The 22,038-nt window shown below is 46.8% G+C and overlaps 1 protein-coding gene across 5 annotated transcripts in view; it reads right to left on the minus strand.

Moving 5' to 3' along the window:
• Nucleotides 1–22,038, minus strand: part of pde3a (phosphodiesterase 3A) — a 340,829-nt gene that overhangs the window by 128,266 nt on the left and 190,525 nt on the right. For 3 of the 5 annotated variants that reach the window (XM_033039489.1, XM_033039492.1, XM_033039495.1), the window contains one exon: nt 19,915–19,980. The exons of the other annotated variants lie outside the window; for them this stretch is intronic. In XM_033039489.1, the coding sequence (XP_032895380.1) occupies nt 19,915–19,980 (66 nt within the window). The remainder of the gene's footprint in view (nt 1–19,914; nt 19,981–22,038) is intronic. 5 annotated transcript variants of the gene reach the window in all.

The following is a 22,038-nucleotide window of genomic DNA, read 5'->3' on the forward strand; positions in this document are numbered from 1 at the left end:
TGTACCTTGTACGTCTCCGGTGATGGGATTGGTCTGACACCTTGTCAGTCATCGACAAAGGTCAGCGATTGGTCCAGAACCCCGCGTCCATTACATCACTGCCTCTGTGGTAAGCGCAGCAGCTTGGAGTCACTGCCACCATTTTACAAACGCAAGCTCAAGCTCCACCCCACCCTCCCGTCTCCCCTCGGCCAGTGATGTGATGGACGCGGGGGTCTGGACCAATCGCTGATCTTTGTCGATAACTGACGAGGTGTCGGACCAATCCCGTCCTCTGAAGAAGGGTCTTGACCCGAAATGTCGCCTATTCCTAGATGCTGCCTCACCCGCTGAGTTCCTCCAGCATTTTTGTCTATCCCAGAGACGTCATGTCCATTCGGCGATATGTCCGTTCGGCGTCATGGCTTTTCAACGTCATGTCCTTTTGTCGTCGTGCCAGTTCGGTATCTTAGCTTTTCAGCATGATGTACGTTCGGTATCTTGGCTTCGGCTTCTCGTCCTTCGAAGTCCTGTCCGCACACGATGCCACGCATGATTTTATACACCTCTATAAGATCAACCCTCAGTTTTCTGAGCTCCAAGGAATAAAGCCCTAACTTGTCCAACATCTCCTTAGAGCTAAAGCCTTGAGTCCTGGTAACATCCTCATAAATCTTCCCTGCATTCTTTCCAGCCAGAGCAGCACGGTGGCATCGCGGTAGAGTTACTGCCTTACAGCGCCAGAGACCCGGGTTCCATCCTGACCATTGATGCTTGCCTGTATGGAGTTTGTACGTTCTCCCCGTGACCTGCGTGGGTTTTCTCCAAGATCTTTGGTTTCCTCCCACACACCAAAGACATACAGGTTTGTAGGTTAATGGGCTTGGTGTAAATATAAAATTGCCCTTAATGTGTAAGGGCCACTTCGGTGGGCCGAAGGGCTTGTTTCCGTGCTGGATCTCTAAACTAAACTAAACTAATGGCATCCTTTTTGTTGCATGATGACCAAAACTGAGCACAATACTCCAAGTGCAGCCTCACCAACATATTGTACAACTGTAACATAACGTCCCTACCGCCATACTCAATAACCTACTTGATGAAGCCAATGTACAGGGACGACAGATGGCACAATGGGCTAAGTGTTCGGCTGGCAACCGGAAGGTAGCTGGTTCGAATCCCGCTTGGAGTGCATACTGTCGTTGTGTCCTTGGGCAAGACACTTCACCCACCTTTGCCTGTGTGTGTCCTTGGGCAAGACACTTCACCCATCTTTGCCTGTGTGTGTGAATGTAATTATGTGAAGCACTTTGGGGTCAATGCAAGTTGACTAAAAATGTGCTATATAAATAAAGAAATTTAAATTTAAATTTACCAAAAGCTATCTTTACCACTCTATGTACCGATTATGCCGCTTTCAGGTATACAGACGTAACTAGTGGGCACACCTGGATGTCAGAGAATCATTTTGTTTGCCTTTATAATATGGTGGATGTAATAATATTTGTTGCTTGTAACCAGTGCAATAGGGTGAATACACAGGTTCTTTCATTCAGGGTAGGAGAATCAAAAACCAGATGACAGAAGATGAAGGTGAGAGGGGCAAGATTTAATAGGAACCTGAAGGTTTCACTCAGAGGGTGGTGGGCATATGAAACAGGCCCTTCCACCCACCAAGTCCATGCCAACCATCAACACTAGTTCTACCTTATTCCACTTTCCCATTCACTCCCTACACACTAGGGGCAATTTACAGAGGGCTAATTAACTGACAAACCCGCGTACCTTTGGGACGTGGGAGAAAGCTGGAGAACCGGGAGGGAAACCCACGCAGTCACAGGGCAAACGTGCAAACTTCAATGCAGACAACTGCGAGGTCAGGATCGAACCCGGGTCTCTGGCGCTGTGAGGCAGTGGCTCTACCAGCTGCGCCAACGTGCCACTTGAGTATTGACATTACAAAGGGTACACATGAATATTTAGTGAGGTCTGTGCGACTGATTTTCCCTTTTCCAGACAAGATTTGCAGTCGGAAGCCATCTGCACAGATACATGAATCACAATCCACGTCAACTCTGAATAGTTAATCAGACTAGGGCGTTCTCTAAAACAGCAACCCAAGACGTTACAAAGCGGTGATTTTTAACACTATTACAAATATTTGCAGGTAGACACAAAACGCTGGAGTAACTCAGCGGGTGAGGCAGCATCTATGGAGAGAAGGAATTGGCGACGTTTCTGGTTGAGACAAATATTACTCCTGGATCTCGAGATGGAGCCAAATAATGATCAGATCGTGCACATGGGGTTAAAACAGAAGCCAAGAGATAGTCATACATTCATCAAGTCACACAGCACAGAAACAGGCCCCTCCTCCAACTAGTCCATGACAACCAAGATGTCTCATCAAAGCCAGTCCCATTTGTCTGTGTTTGGCCCATCTCAACTAAATCTTTCCCATCCATGTACCTGTCCAATTGTATTTTAAATGCTGTTCTAGTACCTGCCTTAAGTACCTCCTCTGGCAGCTCGTTCCATAAACCCACCATTCTCTGTGTGACAAAGTTACCACCATGTTCCCCTTAAATCGTTCCCCTCTCACCTTAAACCGATGCCCTTTTGGTTCTTGATTCTTCCACGCTGGGTAAAGGACACTATTCCCCCTCATGATTTTATACATAAGATCACTCCTCAGCCTCCTGCACTCCAAGGAATAAAGTCCGAGCCTGCGCAACCTCTCTCTGTAGCTCAGGTCAGCAAGTCATAGACTCATCGAGAACATCAAGTCCTGATCATTCAGATGCAAGTTAAGTCAAAGGCCCATTATGTCAAATCTTCCATTACTTTTGAAGCCCTAGCAATAACCCTCTCCTCAATATCTGTGAGACTGAATGCTTAAGATAGACACAGAATGCTGGAGTAACTCAGCGGGTCAGGCAGCATCTCTGGTGAAAAATAATAGGTGACATTTTGGGTCGAGACCCTTCCTAAGATTCTGAAGGGGCTGAAGAATCGACCCAAAACATAACCTATTCCTTTTCTCCAGAGATGCTGCCTGACCCATTGAATTACTCCAGCACTTTGTGTCTATCGTTGGTGTAAACCAGCATCTGCAGTTCCTTCCTACACTGAAGATGGGTTTGTTGCTTTTGTGTTTTAAAGGAAAGACTACCAGCAAAATGATACATTGATGTGCTCTTACATATCGAATGCTGCTTTAATTCTGAGGCAAAGTCCCAGAATAATGTTGAACGCTACATACAACTCATCACAGACACTTCTTGTATTTTTGGCCAAACTACTCCATTTCCTGGCACAACAGAATGGCAATTGTCAAACAAAGTAACTTAGGTTCAAAAAAAGACACAAAGCGCTGGAGTAATTCAGTGAGACAGAACCTCTGGAGAATATTGAAAGGTGATGTTTCAGGTCGGGACCTTTAAATGCCAGAAGGGAAATAAAATGACATTTTCTTATTGATTCCATTTGACATTAAGGCCCTTGTTTTCAATGTTTGTTCGATCTGTTTTCTCTCTCCAGAAACGTACATACTTGTTTCTTCAAACATAAAGTCAGGCAGCAACTCTGGAGAACGTGGATAGGTGATGTTTTGGGTCTGGACCCTTCTTCATTGTGGTATGGATGTGTTTTTGCAGCCCCCTCCTATGCTCCTTATACACCCACGACTATGCAGCCAAATACCAACCCATCATCAGTTTACGCTGACTACGCCACCGTAGTGGGCCGGATATTAAATGGTGACGAGACGGAGCACAGGATGGATATTGAGCACCACGTGACCCGGTGTCAAGACAACAACCTTTCCCTCAATGTCAACAAGACAAAGGAGACTAATGGGCCTGTCCCACTTACGTGACTTTTTCGGCAACTGCCGGCAGCCGTCATAGGTCGTCGCAGGTCGCCGAAAATTTTCAACAGTGTTGAAAATTCAGCTGCGACCAGAAAGACGCTACAACTCTTTGGGTGACTGAGGAGGACTACTCACGACCATACAGGCGACACCCTGGCGACATGTCACGGGGTGAAGCCTGTATGGTCGTGAGTAGTCGCCCAAAGAGTTGTACCTTGTTCTGGTTGCTGCTGGATTTTCAACATGTTGAAACCTGCTTCAACTATGACGGGTACCAGCAAGTCGCCGAATAAATTGCGTAAGTGGGACAGGCCGATGAGGACATACCCCAGTGTACATTGATGGAGCCGATGTAGAGATGGTTGAAAGCTTCATGTTCTTATCCTGTCTCTGTACACTGTGAACAGCTTGATTGTACTCATGTTTCGTCTTTCCGCTGACTGGATAGCACGCAACGAAAACCTTTTCATTGTACCTTGGTACATATGACAATAATAATAATAAAGTAAATGAAACTTTAAAAAAAAAGCTGGAAGATGTGGGGGCCGAACAAAGCCTGGTAAGTGATAGGTGGATATAGTTAGAGTTATAGAAACATAGAAACATAGAAATTAGGTGCAGGAGTAGGCCATTCGGCCCTTCGAGCCTGCACCGCCATTCAATATGATCATGGCTGATCATCCAACTCAGTATCCCGTACCTGCCTTCTCTCCATACCCTCTGATCCCCTTAGCCACAAGGGCCACATCTAACTCCCTCTTAAATATAGCCAATGGTAGACAGCAAGGAAACAAGCCCTTCGGCCCAACATGTGTACACCAACCAACATGCCCCATCTACACAGTTCCCACCGGCCCGCGCTTGGCCCGTAAGCCTCTAAACCTATCCTATCCATGAACCTATCCAAATGTCTCTTAAATGCTATGATAGTACCTGCCTCAACTACCGCCTCTGGCAGCTCGTTCCACATACCTATGTGTAAAAAAGTTAAACCCCTGTCCCACGGTATGAGTTCATTCCAAGAGTTCTCCCGAGTTTGCCCTGATTCAAACTCGGAGATTTACGGTAATGGCCACTCGTCGGTACTCGGGGCTCTCGTGGACATTTTTCATCATGTTGAAAAATTTTCACGAGGCTTCCCGTGCTTACCTGCCGTTATCGAGTCTTCCCGAGTACCTGCCGTTAGCGCTAAGAGACGTCCCCGAGCTCCGACGTACCCGCTACGTTCATTCTCTGTGCTTACCATGAGTTTGATTTTTTTTAAACTCGGGAGAGCCCTTGGAATGAACTCGCACCGTGGGACAGAGCTATTACCCTTCAGGATCCTATTAACTAATTCCCCCTTCACCTTAAACATATTGACCAAAGCTGAACACAACACTCTAAATGTGCCCTCACCAATATCTTAGACAACTTCTTCTTATCGAGTCCACACACAAGATTAGAAGTTGTTCAGTCGGAGCTGAACACACTTCTCGGCATCTGCATACAATGGTGTCTGTCTTGTTGCTTCTTGTGCTTCTTGTGCGTGGTGGTGGAAAGATTGGTGGAAACAGGGCCGCGACGTGAACGCTCTTTCCTTGACCCCCTTAGACAACTGTAACAAGTGTAACAACTGTAACAACTTCAGCACTCAATACTCTGACTGATGAAGGCCAAGCCTCCTTGTCCTCCCTATCTACCAGTGTTGCCACTTTCAAGGAACTATGTGGCTGCCCTCCTAGATGCCTGCTCTATAATTGAACAGAGAACGAGCTGCCAGATGGCCGGATAAAGGCCAGAGATTAGGAGGAGACAAAAGGAAACAAAGAGGGTCGAGGCGTTAAGTGTGACGTCCAAGGACGAGATGTAGGTGGAAGGAGACGGAGGATTGGGGGGAGGGGAAAGGTGGACAAGGTCGTGGGATAAATGGGTGCACATCCCAGTGGGACACAGGGAAGAGAGGAGGGAGAAAAAAGAGGAGGTGGGGGGGGGGGGGGGGGAGGGGGGGGGGGGGGGAGAGGGGTTGTTGATTAGTAATCTCAAATTGGAAGATTCAAAGTTCATACAGAAGATAGACACAGGATGGTGGAGTAACTCAGCGGGTCAGACAGTATCTCTGGAGAAAGGGAATAGGTGACATATCAGGTCGAGACCCTTCTTCAGACTTTGAGTCAGGGGAGAGGGAAATGAGAGATATAGACAGATATATAGAGAGACATAGAACAAATGAAGGAAAGATATGGAAAAAAAGGTAACGATGTTCGTACCACTGGGTTGTAAGCCACCCAAGCGGAATATGAGGCGCTGTTCCTCCAGTTTGCGGTGTCCTCATTCAGGCAATGGAGGTGGCCCAGGACAGAAAGATCCATCCTGACCCATTGAGTTACTCCAGCACTTTGTGTTTTTTTGCTCAAGATTCTGGCATTTGAATTTCCTTGTGTCTCCTTGTTTCTCAAATGGTACTTGTATTTCGGCAAACCCACTCTTGTTTTTTGGTCATTTCTGAGGACTGCGTGCTTCGCAATATACAAGCAACTCACTCTACCAAATAAATCCTTTCGTACTGTTTAATTCATTGGCCCTCACTGATAAATGGTTCCCAACTGTGTTTAAAATTCAAACTTCCTTTCCTACTTCTAATTTTGGCGTTTTTAAAACAGTAAATAAATCTTTCATCATAGTTCCCAACTTGCCGCTGTCAACTGGGAATTCTCACAACTCCGGAAAGCAAACCAAAATGTTGATCCTACAAAGACCTTAAAATAGCTTGAATTAGAACAACAAATGATTCATCCTCACCCATAGGATTTCCTGGGAACCAGTAAAGGCACAGAACGTCAGAGTAACCCCTGCAGACTCCATTCCCTCACTGGAGACACAAGCACTTTCATTTGTTCTTTGAGGAAAAACTTTTTCACCCAAGGAGTTGTGAATATGTGGAATTCTCTGCCACAGGCAGTTGAGGCCAATTCTCCGGATGTATTCAAGAGAGTTAGATATAGCTCTTAGGTCTAATGGAATCAAGGGATATGGGGAGAAAGCATGAAAGGGGTACTGATTTTGGATGATCAGCCATGATCATATTGAACAGCGGTGCTGGCTCGAAGGGCCTACTCCCAATTGATCAGTCAACGGATCCAGCTTATTGATCCGATGTTCTACAGATTGCAGACAGAAAGATCCCTGCCTTGGACCCGTCATTCCTTCCTACCCTCCATCTTTCCAAGTTTCTTTCCCCTATTCCAATCAGTCTGTAGAAGGGTCCTGACTAGAAGCGCCATCTGTCCATTCCCTCCACAGATGCTGCTGGACCCGCTGGACATTATACTGCATCTGCCATGCATCTGCCCATTCACCCAACCTGTCCAAATCACCCTGCAGCCTCATAGCATCTTCCACGCAGCTCACAATGCCACCAAGCTTTGTGTATATGTCGTCATGAGTGTTTCTACTAGTAATTTGGTTACCACTGTTCTGAGATGAGAAGACTGAGCTACACTTCCACGTTTGTTAAGTGAGTGAAAGTGCTCTCGTTCCACCTGATGTCATAAAAAGCCGCCTTCCTTTCACTGCCAACTGAGAATGCACAACCAACACAAATGAGTAAAGTTGTGGGTCAGTTAGTCGGTTATGACCTTGTGCTGAAATGTTTTGGTTTGGGAACAGCTCTGCCCAAGACTGCAAGAAATTGCAGAGAGTTGTGGATGTAGCTCAGTCCATCACACGGACCAGACTCGCTTCCATCGACTCCATCTACACTTCACGTTGCCTCGGGAAACAGCCATCAGAATCAAAGACCTTCTTCATCCCGTCATTTTTATACATTATAACTCTTCTGAGCCGATATTCACTTTAATTATTTGTTAGAACTCACCAAGCTCTTTTTATCCTTTTGTAAATATTAATTAAACCACAGTATTTTTAAGGTCATAAAGTCATACATTGTGGAAACAGGCCCAACTTCCCCAGAGCGACCAAGATGCCCCACCTACACTAGTCTCACCTGCCTGCGTTTGGCCCATATCCTTCAAAACCTGCCCTATTTAAGTACCTGTCTAAATGTACCTGTCCCACCATTGCATCCTACGCACGAGGGTCAGTTGACAGAAGTCAATTAACCTACAAACCCGCACGACTTCAGTGTGTGGAAAGAAACCGGAGCACCTGGAGAAAACCAACGTGGTCATAGGGAGAACGTGCAAACTCCGTACAGTCAGCAACCGAGGCGAGCATAGAGCCCGGGTCTCTGGTGTGGTGAGGCAGCAGGGCTACCCGCTGCGCCACTGTGCTGCCCATCTATGGAGGGAGACAGGCGGAACTGCGGATGATGCAGTCTTGCGTAGAAAAAATGCAAAGAGCCTGTCCCACTTTCACGACCTAATTTACGACCTTTTTTACTCGTGGACATTTTTCATCAGGCTAGAAAAAACGTCCCGGCCTACTTGATGCCACTGGTGTGTACGACTAGCATCACGGCCTGCTACGACCTACCTACGGCCATCTACGACCTCGTGACGACCATGCTGCGAGTATGAGTCAAGGGGAAACTCGGCAGAGGTCGTGAAAGTGGGACAGGCCCTTAACTCAGCATGTCAGGAGAACATGGATAGGTGACATTTTGGGTTGGGTTCCTTCTTCAGTCTGGATACGGGGATTAGGATGAGATTTAGTGGAGGTGTTAACAAGACACAAGCTGGAAGTGATCACTGAAAGGGAAAAATCGCAAGAGTTTCGTCGAACATGTCGAACCCAAAATACTGCAGGATGTAGAATCCATGACAGCTTTAAAAATAAAATGGTAAGTATTTAAATATGAAATTTTGAAAGGATGTAGCTCTTTGGTGTGAAAATGGGTCTAAACTAACATGTTGTCGAAAGAACTGACTGGTGTATCAACTGTAATAAAAAATAAGAAGACTTGAATTATCCAATCTATTGAATGATGGTATTAGATGGAGCATCAACGTGAAATCACATCATATACAAGATACAAGACGAGCATAGAAGTGGACAGTACAGCACAGGAAGAGGCCCTTCAATCCACAATGCCTGTAATGAATCTGATGCTGGGATAAACTATCCCCTTTTGCTTGAGAGTGATCCATCTCCCTCCATTCCCTGCGCATCCATGTGCCTGAAAGATTAGGGTGGTACGGGGTGCCGCAGCGGTAGAGTTGCTGCCTCACAGGGACTCGGGCTCAATCCTGACTACGGGCGCTGTCTGTACGGAGTTGCCCTTGTGACCTGCGTGGGTTTGCTCCGAGATCTTCGGTTTCCTCCCACACTCCAAAGACGTAGGTAAATTGACTTGGTATAAATGTAAATTGTCCCTTGTGTGTGTAGGATAGTTTTAATGTGCGGGGATCGCTGGTCGGTGGGAACTCGCTGGGCCGAATGGCCTGTTTCCGCGCTGTATTTCTAAACTAAAGAAAATTGAAACTAAAAATTAGAATTGTTGAAAAGGGTGACAAAGGGTGACTTAGAAGATTTTCATAAACTTATGGATGTTCTAGCAAACTGCCATAGCACAGGGCAGCACAGTGGCACATCTGGTAGAGACACTACCCCACTGTGCCAGAGACCCGGGTTTGACCCTGACCTCGGGTGCTGTCTGTGTGGAGTTTGCACGTTCTCCCTGTGACTGCTTGGATTTCCTTCGGCTGCTTCGGTTTCCTCACATTCCCAGAAGAGTCATAGATTGATACAGTGTGGAAACAGGCCCTTCGGCCCAACTCGCCCACACCGGCCAACAATATCCCAGCTACCCTAGTCCCACTTGCCTGCGCTTGGTCCATAACCCTCCAAACCTGTCCTATCCATGTACCTGTCCATCTGTTTCTTAAACGATGGGTTTGTAGGTTAATTGGCCTCTGTAAATTGCCCCCTATTGAGAAGGTGGTGGATCAGAGAGTGGGATAACATAGAAATAGTGCAAATGGGTCAGCATGGGCTCGGTGGGCCGAAGGGGCTGTTTCCCTGCTATATCTCAATCAATCAAGCAAATGAAGGGTGAATGATTGTGCCCATAATCATTTGATCCCAACTGAAATAATATTATCAGTGTCGACAGAAGTTAAGTAAAAAAGAACAAAAGTTAAATTGAGACATAAAAATGCTGAACACAGCAAATGTTTAACACTTTCTGGGAAGTCAGATGAAGTTGGTTTATGTCGTTCAGTAGGAGATATGTAGACAGCTGGTGGACATATTTCTGATGACAAAGGAAGTGCATTTAGACAGGGTCAACGTCCCAGCAAGATTAATTTATTTTTAGAGGTTGTGGTTTATTTGTTAATCATGATTAAATGCTTGGCCATATTCTGAGAGAGAACAAAATATAACACAAAAATTTGTATCAAGTATTGCCACTTTACAGTATTGGTCCCTTTGGTGTTATATAGATTTAACGGTGTATGGGAAATGTTACACCAAGTTTACTGAGCAGTTGAAATTCCTTACCCGGGACACATCATCCCATCCCTAGTTGTCCGAATGGTTTTAACTCTGCAACCCCATTAAACTAACATTTTTAAAATGTTGGTCTGAAGAAGGGCCCTGACCTGAAACATCGCCTATCCATGTTCACCAGAGATGCTGTTAGTTCCTCCAGCACTTTGTGTTGTTTTTTTTTGTAAACCAGCATCTGCAGTTCCTTGTGCCTCCTTGCAGTTCCTTGTGTCTCCACCCTCTGACTGATGAAGGCAATCATACCATACACCTTCTTTACCACTCCAAAGTTGGTTATATTGCTTGCAACGCTATTTAATGTTACTTCCCTTTATCCAGTATTTATACACTATGGATGGATTGATTGTGAATCATGCATTGTCTTTCCGCTGACTGGTTAGCACGCAACAAATGCTTTTCACTGTTCCTCAGTACACCTGACAATAAACTCAACTCAACTCAAGCTAAAGCTAAATTCTACCCAGCTAATATTCTGGGCTTCTGAGTTAGAAGGTTGTGACTCAAGTTCAAGTGAGTTTATTGTCATGTGTCCCTGTATAGGACAATGAAATTCTTGCTTTGCTTTAAACTTTGAAACTGAAGTGCAAAATCTAGTCTGACAATGCAGGGAATTGCTGAAACAGGATGCTGTTGTTTGTAAAACTGGGTACTAAAGATGACATTAAACTGCCACTTCATCCGGGCACTAAACTTTGCAAATAACTTTTCCAGTGGCCCAGGTCATATGCAAAGTTTACCCTTGTGAGATAGACACAGAATGCTGGTGTAACTCAGCGGGACAGGCAGCATCTCTGGAGAGAAGGAATGGGTGAAGAAGGGTCTCGTCCCAAAACGTCACCCATTCCTTCTCTCCAGAGATGCTGCCTGTCCCGCTGAGTTACTCCAGCATTTTGTGTCTATCTTCGGTTTAAACCAGCATCTGCAGTTCCTTCCTAAACATTACCCGTGTAGAACCTGCCTTTGTGCAATCTTATTACATAGAACATAGAACAGTACAGCATAGGAACAGGACCTTTGGCCCAAAATGTCTAGGTGCTGAACATGATGTCAAGTTAAACCAATCTCCTCTGTTGTGCAAGTGAACCATATCCCTCCATTCCCTGCATATACATGCGCCTATCTAAATGCCTCTTCATCGCCACTATCATATCTGTCTCCACCACCACCCTCTGGACAGCATATCCCGGGCACCCACTGTCAGATGTGTAAGAAAACTTGCCCCTGGCTCATCTTCTAATGGACCCTGAAGATTGGGAACCGGCGATGAGTGTGGAGGGAGTCAGTAATGCGGCTGACGCTGGTCAAAGGGCCGTTTTCAAAATGGCGGCGGATGGTGGAGAGGATCGGTGTTGCCAGGACAACAGGCCTTTAAGACCACGAGAAGACTGCACTCTGAAGAATGTTGAAACTTTGTGGGCACCAGAAGCGTGGCGACTCTTTGTGTACTGTCTCAGTGAAGTCTACTATTACTCTACAAACATTGCACTGTTGTATTTATCTGTGATTGTGCTAATCTATAGTTTGATTTTACTGGATTGTATGCAAAACAAAGAATTTTGCTGGACCAAGGTACATGTGACAAAAAAGGATAGATCGACACAAAATGCTAAAATAACTCAGTGGAACAGGCAGCATCTCTGGAGAGAAGGAATGGGTGACGTTTTGGGACAAGACCCTTCTTCAGACCATAAAGTGTTATCATCAACATCATTCTCCTTTAAACTTCCCGCCTCTCACCTCAAAGCTATGCCCTCGAGTCTTTTGACATTTCCACCCTGGGGAAAGGATAACATATGATGAGTGTTTGTCGGCACTGGGCCAGTACTCGCTGGAGTTTAAAAGAATGAGGGGGGATCTTATTGAAATGTACGGAATAGTGAAAGGCTTGGACAGAATGAATGCGGAGATGATGCTTCCATTAGTGGGAGACTAGAGCCTCAGAATTAAAGGACGTTCTTTTAGGAAGGAGATGAGGAGGAATTTCTTTAGTTAGAGGGTGGTGAATCTGTGGAATATTTTGCCACAGAAGGCTGTGGAGGCCGTCCATGAATATATTTAATGCAGAGATAGATAGATTCTTGATTAGTACAGGTGTCAGGGGTTATGGGGAACAGGCAGCAGATTGAGGTTGGTTGGGAGAGATAGATCAGCCATGATTGAATGGGGGAGTAGACTTGATGGGCCGAATGGCCTAATTCTGCTCCTATCACTTATGATCTTAAGGTAAAGGACCAGTTACCACTCCCAAGTGCTCACGATTGCATTTCCCAAATCCAATCATCCTATGTCTTTCTAAACTTTTCCCGCCCTGGGGATGTTGTAAAGGGCCAGAAGTCAATGAATGATTTTGTGGGTGTGTGGTTCGTGCGTGTATGTTTGTTGCACAAATAATGACGAGTTTTGTGGAGAAGTGAAGAGGAGGGGACATCAGTACCAATAAATGGATTACGAAACTCCCATCTACGACACATGCAATTGCAACCTGGACAGGGACAAACTACCTCCTGCAAATACCAAGTAGTGTATGAAGGAACTGCAGGTGCTGGTTTACATTGAAGATAGACACAAAATACTGGAGTAACTCAGCGGGGCAGGCAACATCTCTGGATAGGAATGGGTGACATTCCGGGTCTGAAGAAGAGCCTTGACTCGAAACGTCACCTATTCCTTCTCTCCAGAGATGCTGCCTGTCCCGCTGAGTTACTCCAGCAATTTGTGTCTATTTTCCTGCAAATGCCAAACTGCCTGAAATAATTTGGAATTTAAAAAAAAGGCAGAAAGTGCTGGAGTAACTCAGCAGGTCAGGCAGCATCCCTCGAGAATATGGATAGGTGCGTTTTGTATGAGGAAGGGTCCTGACCCAGACCACTGACTTACTCCAGCACTTTGTGTCTTCATATTATAGTTGAAGGCATCATTTAGCAAACCCGAGTTCCTATTGGTATGGTGAAATTACTGGAGTCTAATAAGCTGAGCTATCAATAGACATTATTGTGTTGACCAATAGTTACTATTTGTTACTGCTGCACTTTGTGTTTTGCTCAAGACTCTAGCATCTGCAGTTTCTTGTCTGACACTGAATAGGAGTGTATCTTGTGTATGGAGTTGCTCTCTGGTTTAGTTTACTTTAATTTAATTTAATTTCTTTAGAGATACAGCAGGAAGTAGGCCCTTCTGCCCACCGAGTCTACGTGACCATCGATCACCCGTTCACACTAGTTCCTTGTTATCCTACTTTCTCATCCACTCCCTACATACCTGGGGCAATTTACAGAGGGCCAATTAACCAAAAAACCTGCACGTCTTTGGGACGTGGGAGGAAACCGGAGCACCCGGAGGAAACCCACATGGTCACAGGGTGAGCGTGCAAACTCCACACAGACAGAACCCGAGGTCAGGACTGACCTGCTGAGTTGCCCTGCACTTTATGTCTTTTCTTGATTTCACATACTCCATATCCTTCATTTGAGAAAATTACTGCTGTTGCCTGTCCCCTTCCACTTCACTCCTTTCCTCTGGCTTCATGCTTCACGCCTCTTCTCTCCTGCTCTCCTTATCCCACATTGCTTGTCTTTTCATCTCAGGCCTTTGTCAAATCATCTTCAAGTCAACATGCCTCCCCCTATCACTTGCCAGACTTTGTCGCGCTTCCAGCATTCACCCACCTACTATAATCTGCCCGACCGGAAACATCACATCCATGTTCTCCAGAGATGCTGCCTGACCTGCTGAGTTACTCCAGCACTTTTTTTTGTAAACAAGCGTCTGCTGGTCCTTGTGTCTACATTTTACCGCCGTTGCTGTTTAGAGGAGTTTTAATGGAACAAGTGCGAATGGGTGATCGATGGGCGGCATGGACTCAGTGGGCCGAAGAGTCTCTTTCTATGCTGCATCTCCCTACTAAGCTTCTCATCTCAAGAGATGGCAATAACGGGAAATGGGTGCCCATAAATATCAACAGGAACATGGAGTACTGGCTGTACTGTTGTCTTCCAGCAACAGTAGGGCTAACTCAGGTTCCACTCCATAACCTGTTCCTGGAGGTTTGGGTGCTCTTCATACTTCCAAAGTATTTCCCTATGAATATTTCAGCATTGTTTGCCCAGGTATCAGCCCTCTTATCCGTGATCTCGTCCAGACAATGTTGAGATTCACTTGACCGCACACACTAATGCCCGCAGTCAACACCAATGCAGTGTACCCCCGCCACCAATGCATGCAAAGACAGACAAATGCATTCATGCAACATTATTAACATTGTAAAATTATGAGAGGTATAGATAGAATAGGCCGTCAATAACCAAAGTTTATAGGTTTAAGGTGTGAGGGGGAAAAATTAATAGATAACTTTTTTCCACGGGTAAGGGTTATATATAAGGGCTGAGTTCCTCCGGCACTTGGTGCTTTACTCAACATTCCAGCATCTGCAGTTCCTCGCGTCTCCATAGAGTGGTGCCTTGTAGATTGAAGGCCTCAGCAAGGTTCGGTATAATAGGGAAACAAGCTGTGGTAAATTAAGATCCAGCAAAGCCAAGTGTGGATGTTAGAAATCTGTATTTTGAAGAGGATGGATTAAATTAGATTATATAAAGGAAGTTTCAAAAGAACTGTACAGTTAACAACATACAGTTGGAAGAGATTATTGAGCACTGTGAACTGTAGACAAGGAACACACCAGTAAGAGGTGCAAGGTTATCCAATACATTGATATGAAGTATGTCAAGCGAATGCTACATCTTACATTTATTTTTGCAAAGCACGAGTTCAGGCTAGTTTGATGGTACAACCCAACAGATGGTATTTTGGCAGATGTGAAGAATGAAATTCAGATTTGATTTTATAACTAATTCAATATGAAAAGGACCCTGGAGTACATCGAAGCTTTGCGTTAAACATATTTAGTGTAGTATGTCTGATCTACATAACTGTTGTTTCACAGGCCAATGCAACACACAGACAAATATAAATATCAATTGCCAAAAAGGGTTTTGACTGTCGACTGCACCAGGAATGGAACAATGGCATTCTGACACTGCAGCATTACAGGCACATTGATGCAACACGTTGAATAAATATACAATAATCGATTATACATTAAATTATCAGTAACACTAGGTAACCAGACCACAAGAGCGCAACATGAACAAAGTTCACAGTCGGTCATTGCCAAGGTGGTTCAAGAGGTTGATGTGTGACAGGAAGAAGTTGTTCTTGAACCTGGAGGTCATGGCTCTAAGGCTTCCACATGGTGGAGTCATAGAGTGATACAGGCCCTTCGGCTCAACATGTCCCAGCTACACTAGTCCCACTTGCCCACGTTTGGCCCACATCCCTCTAAACCTATCCTATCCACGCAGAAGCGAGATGAGAGTGTTGATGATAGAAACAAAGAACTGCAGATGCTGGTTAATACACTAAAGGACACAAAGTGCAGCAGGTCAGGCAGCATCTCTGGAGAACGTGACGTTTCAGGTCGAGACCCTTCTTCTGAAGAACACTCTGCAAATCATTCTGAAGAAGGGTCTTGACCCGAAACGTGACCTATCCATGTTGCCCAGAGATGCTGCCTGTCCAGCGCTTTGTGTTGATAATATTGCTACCTTTTTGAGGGAACAATTCCTGTTCATTCCATTGATGGTGGGGAGGTCAGTACCCATGATGAACTAGGCAATACCCACCATTTTCTGCAGTCTCCTTCGTTCATTCTTGGCCGTTCGATATACTGAACCAGGCCGTGATGCAACTCTCGCTCATACACCTATAGAAGTTCAAAAGAGCATTTGGCACAATTGTCTGAGAAAGTGAAGGCATTGATGAGCTTTCTTTGTGCTGGGCATCAGGACAGATCTTCAGAGATAAGCGCGCACGAGAATGGGTTTGAGAGGGAAAACCATGATCAGCCATAATTGAATGGCAGAGTAGACTCAATGGGCTGAATGGCCTAATTCTGCTCCAATATCTTATGAACTGCATGAACAACCAACAATGAATTGACAAAATCCTCCAAATCTCTCCTCAGGAGTGGCACTCTGAGTTCAAGTGGCACAGTAGTGCAGCAGGTAGAGCTGCTGCCAGGTTTGATCCTGACATCAGGTGCTGCCTGTGTGTGTGTGTGTTGAGTTTGCACGTTATTCCTGTAACACGCATAAGTTTTCTCCGGGTGTCATAGAGTCATACAGCATGGAAACAGACCCTTCAGCCCAACTTGGCCACACCGACCATTTACACTAGTCCCACCTGCCTGCGTTTGGCCCACACCCAAACCTGTCCCATCCACGTTTCAGTTGCTCCGGTTTGCTATCACGTCACAAAGACGTGCAAGTTTGTTGGTTTAATTGGCCCGCTGTAAATTCTCCCCGAGTGTGTCGGGAGTGGAGAGTGAGTTAAATAGAACTAGTGTGAACGGGTGAATGCTGGACGGCGTGGACTCGGTGGGCCAGAGGGCCTGCTGTATCCATGCTGCATCTCCAAACTAAACACCACTCCAGGCCAACCTCCCCAGCCCTGGGCCTCCGGCCGCACTCAATCAGCTCCAGGGGACCCTCCAGGGGATCTACGCTCCAGGGGATCTGTCTTGACACCAGTCCCGTGGAACCCATAGCCACTCCAAACTCTGTCACAGCAAGAGATATTCAGGGCAGGGACGGCACTTCCTGAAAGTCATCAAAATTGCCCTGAAATTATGTAACATCCCAACTAATCGATTTTAATCACTGACCTCTGGCCATTCAAAAAATGGTGGAGGAACTCTAACTATCTAAGGACCAAGTCTCTCTGGAGCATCAGGGGCTGAAGGGGGACTTGATACATGTATATAGAATTATAAGAGGCATAGATAGGGTACAGACAGAAGGGCGGCATAGTGGCACAGCGGAAGGGTTGCTGCCTTACAGCGCCAGAGACCCGGGTTCATTCCTGACTCCGGGTGCTGTCTTTACGGAGTTTGTACGTCCTCCCCGTGACCGCGTGACTTTTCCCCGGGAGATACGGTTTCCTCCTACGCTCCAAATACGTATAGGTTTGTAGGTTAATTTAGCTATGGTAAAAATTGTAACGTGTCCCGAAGAGCCTGGCCTTGTGCTGCACTGTTCAACCCATGTCCCACCTCAAATATCCATGATAATAATGATAATAATCGAAGGTACACACAAAATGATGGAGTAATTCAGCGGAGGTACACAAAAATGCTGGAGAAACTCAGCGGGTGCAGCAGCATCTATGGAGCGAAGGAAATAGGCGAAGTTTCGGGCCGAAACCCTTCTTCAGACTGATGGGGGGTGGGGGGGGAGAAGGAAGGATAAAGGGAGGAGGAGGAGCCCGAGGGCGGGGGGATGGGAGGAGACAGTTCGAGGGTTAAGGAAGGGGAGGAGACAGCAAGGGCTAGCAAGACTGGGAGAATTCAACGTTCATGCCATCCGGACGCAAGCAACCTAGGCGGAATATGAGGTGCTGTTCGTCCAATTTCCGGTGTTGCTCACTCTGGCAATGGAGGAGACCCAGGACAGAGAGGTTGGATTGGGAATGGGAGGGGGAGTTGAAGCGCTGAGCCACCGGGAGTTCAGGTAGGTTATTGCGGACTGAGCGGAGGTGTTCGGCGAAACGATCGCCCAACCTCCGCTTAGTCTCCCCGATGTAAATCAGCTGACATCTAGAGCAGCGGATGCAGTAGATGAGGTTGGAGGAGATACAGGTGAACCTTTGTCGCACCTGGAACGACTGCTTGGGTCCTTGAATGGAGTCGAGGGGGGAGGTGAAGGGACAGGTGTTGCATTTCTTGCGGTTGCAACGGAAAGTGCCCGGGGAGGGGGTGGTACGGGAGGGAAGGGAAGAATTGACAAGGGAGTTGCGGAGGGAGCGGTCTTTGCGGAAGGCAGACATAGGGGGAGATGGGAAGATGTGGCGAGTAATTCAGCGGGATGGGCAGCATCGCTGGACAGAAGGGAATGGGTGATGTTTCGGGTCGAGGCCCTTTTTCAGACTGAGAGTCACAGTGAAACTTGTCATAGAACTAGGATGGGGGAGGGAAAGACAGAGGGAAAGCAAGGGTTACTTGAAGTTAGAGGAATTAATGTTGATACCACTGGGGTGTAAGCTGCCCAAGCGAAATATGAGGTGCTGTTCCTCCAATTCGCGCTGGGCCTCACTCTGACAGCAGAGAAGGCCCAGGGCAGAAAGGTCAGTGAGGGAATGGGAGGGGGAGGTAAAGTGTTTGGCAACCGGCTGATCATGTAGGCCTAGGAAGATAGAGCGGAGGTGTTCAGCAAAACGATCGCCGAGCCTGCGCTTGGCCTCGCCGATATACAGGAGTCCACATCTGGAACAGCGGATACAGTAGATGAGGTTGGAGGAGGTGCAAGTGAACCCCTGCCTCACCTCATACCTTCCTACATATTAATAATCGAACCACAACATAATCCGAGCTACGCCCTTGTTCTCGCAGCCACCACTTGTGGCTTCCATGTTGGTCTCGCAAGTCATTGCCACAGTCGCCGGAGGAAGCCAAGTCAATGGATGTTTTTAAGGCGGAGATTGATAGATTCTTGATCAGTACAGGTCTCAGGGTTTTTTGGAATCTTGGATCTTGGAAACTTTATTGTCATTCAGACCATTCGGTCTGAACGAAATTTCGTTGCCTTGCAGTCATACATATAATAAACTAACAAAACACACAATAAACATAAATTTAACATCCACCACAGTGAGTTCACCAGACACCTCCTCACTGTGATGGAAGGCAAAAATCTTAAGCCTCTGTCTCTTCCCTCCTTGTTCTCCCTCTGCGCTGCAGCGATCCAGGCCTCCCCGTTGTGACCCCGCCAGCTGATGGTAAGTAAGTCCCGCGGCTCAACCGTGCTCCGCGAACAGGCCGTTTCCAGCTCCGCGGCCCGGGGTGGTCGAAGCTGCCGCCCTCCAGTCCAGCGGACGAAGCTGTTGCCGCGGGAGCTCCGGAAAAACAGGTCACCAACCTGTGACCTGCGAGCTCCCGACGATGTCGTCTACTGGGCTCGCGGCCGAACCTCCGAAGTCGGGTCGCCGCTGCCGGAACGCCGTCACAGCCCCGAGTCGGGCCGCCGCCGGAACGCCAGAACCCGCCACAGCCCCGAAGTCGGACAGCCTCGCCCTGGTAAGTCCTGGCTGGCTCTGCCTCTGGAGCCTCGAGGTCGGTGGCAGTTGGAGGCCGCCAGCTTCGCCATTAGGCCTCAGCGCAGACGGAGACGGGGGGGTACAACAAGAAACGTTGCATCCCCCCGAAGGAAGAGACTAAAACATGTCTCTCCCACCCCCCCCACACATACACAACCTAATAACTCAAATTAACATGCTAAAACAGGACAAGAAAACACCAAAAAAAGAAAAAACAGACGGACTGCAGGCGAGCCGCAGCTGCCAAGGCAGCGCCGCCACACCAATATGGGGAGAAGGCAGGAGATGGGGTTGAGAGGTAGAGATAGATCAGCCATGATTGAATGGTAGAGCACACTCGATGGGCCGAATGGCTTAGTTCTGCTCCTAGAACATGAACAATTACAGAGGCTGAGCGGAATCAAGTCAAGCTTGACCTCAAGGAGGACTGAGGTGCAAGAAAGGAGGAGTGATTCAAGAAGGCAACTCACCACCATCTTCTCAGCAGCATATAGGGATGGACAATAATTGCTGGCTTTACCCGTGATGTCCAGATCCTGAGAAATGAATAGAAATAATGCCAATGTATTTAATTACTTGAATATAAACTCCACAGCTTCCGCGATCGGAGACAAACCGAAGTTTTCAGATCGGTTGCTGGCCCTGATTTGTGGTGGTCTTTACTTGCTTCCCGTCCCCCCACCCCCCGCCCATGTACGATCAGTCTGCAGAAGGGTCCCGACCCGAAACCTCACCTATCCGTTTTCTCCAGAAATGCTGCCTGACTCGCTGAGTTGCTCCAGCATTTTTTGTGTCTCTCTTTGGCATAAACCAGCATCTGCAGTTCCATTTTATGATATTTTCAGATATAATTATCCAGTCTGGGGCGTACGAGCCGTTAGACCAGACTTGGTCCGTGTGAGGCTTTCTATGGAGTGATTATTCTTCTTGGTTTTGCTGCCTGCAGATAAGAATCTACAGGAATGTTGCATTAAATTATTTGTTTTTGCACTGCCAAGCGTTCAGTCTATGCCTGTCTGCCTCCCATTTCATTACTGAGGCATTGCTTTCTGTGTAGCAATGAAACTAGCTTTAGGTTTACATTTAAATTTATTATTGCACCTGTACCGAGGTACAGAGAAGAGCTTTGTTTTGCATGCTATCCGGTCAAAATCAGATATACCGCACACAGATACAATCAGTTCAAACTCAAGTACAATAGGTAGAGCAAAGGGGAAGATACAGAGTGCAGAATATAGTTCTCAGCATTGTAGCGCATCAGTTCCAGAGATAAAGTCCAATGTCCGCAATGGGGTAGAGGTGAATCGGACAGTGCCCTAGCTTATGGAAGGACCGTTGTGAAGCCTGATGACAGAGGGGGGAGAAGCTGTTCCCGAGTCTGGTGGTGCGCACTTTCAAGCTTCTGTACCTTCTGCCCGATGGGTGTGGGGCAAAAGAGGAAAGACCGGTGTGGGACAAGGTTTTGATTCCGTTGGCTGCGTTTCTGCTCAGCGTGAAGTGTAGGCGGAGTCGATGGTGGGTAGTCTGGTCTGCGTGATGGACGTGTATCATCTTTGCTAGTGGTTCTTTTGCCTCGAAACCTGATGATGCTCTTCAAACATCGAACACTGAACGCAGCACAGTACAGCACAGGAACAGGCCCTTCGGCTACACTGTCTGCCCCCAACAGGATACCAAGGCAATCTCATCTCATCTGTCTGCATATATGATACATATGATCCATTCCTTGCATATATCTCCCATTGTTGAATTATTATTAGAATGTAGAACAGCACAGCACCGGAACAGGCCCTTTGGCCCACAGAGTCCATGCAGAACATTAATCTCCTCTGTCTGCATGTGATCCATATCCCTCCATTCCCTGCATATCCACCTTCCTATCCAAAAGCCTCTTAAATACCACTACAGTGTCTGTTTCAGGTCCAGACCATTCTTCAGACTGATTGCAGTAGAGGGGGAGAACGCTGGAAGAGAAAGGTGGGGGCGGGACAAGGCCCGGCAAGTGGTCGGTGGATACAGGTGAGGAGAGCTGCTTGGCAGATTGGTGGACGAAACTCGAGGTTAAAAAGAAATGTGAAGCCAGAGGAAGGGATATAGGTGGAGCGGAGTGGTGAGGGGGCGAGAGGGAAAAGGGGGTGAGATAGTGGGAAAAAGAGTACGCACCTGTGTGGGGTACAGGAAGAAGAGAACGTGCAAACTCCACACACACACAGACAGTGCCCGATGTCAGGATCGAACCCGAGTCTATGGAGCTGTGAGGCATCAGCTCTACCCTTAGGGCCACTGTGCTACTGGTAACAGAACTTTGTTCCTTCAATGTTAGTGGATGGTGAGTTAAGGTCACACATAAGCTATAGCATTAGTTTGGGTAGCTCCACAGAGAGTTCCATCTTCCCTTCCATGATGATCAAACGGTGGAGTAAACTCATCTGATGTCCGCAGAAATGGCTTTTAGGACTTTATTGCTTGGAGCACAAAGGGGTGATCTTACAAAGGTGTATAAAATCATGAGCAGAATAATTGTGGGGTGAATGCACAACATCTTTGATGGTCAAGAACCAGAGGTCAAATGTCTGAGGTGAGAGGGGAAAGAT

Source organism: Amblyraja radiata, chromosome 21, assembly GCF_010909765.2.
Source record: "Amblyraja radiata isolate CabotCenter1 chromosome 21, sAmbRad1.1.pri, whole genome shotgun sequence".
NCBI classification, from domain to species: domain Eukaryota; kingdom Metazoa; phylum Chordata; class Chondrichthyes; order Rajiformes; family Rajidae; genus Amblyraja; species Amblyraja radiata.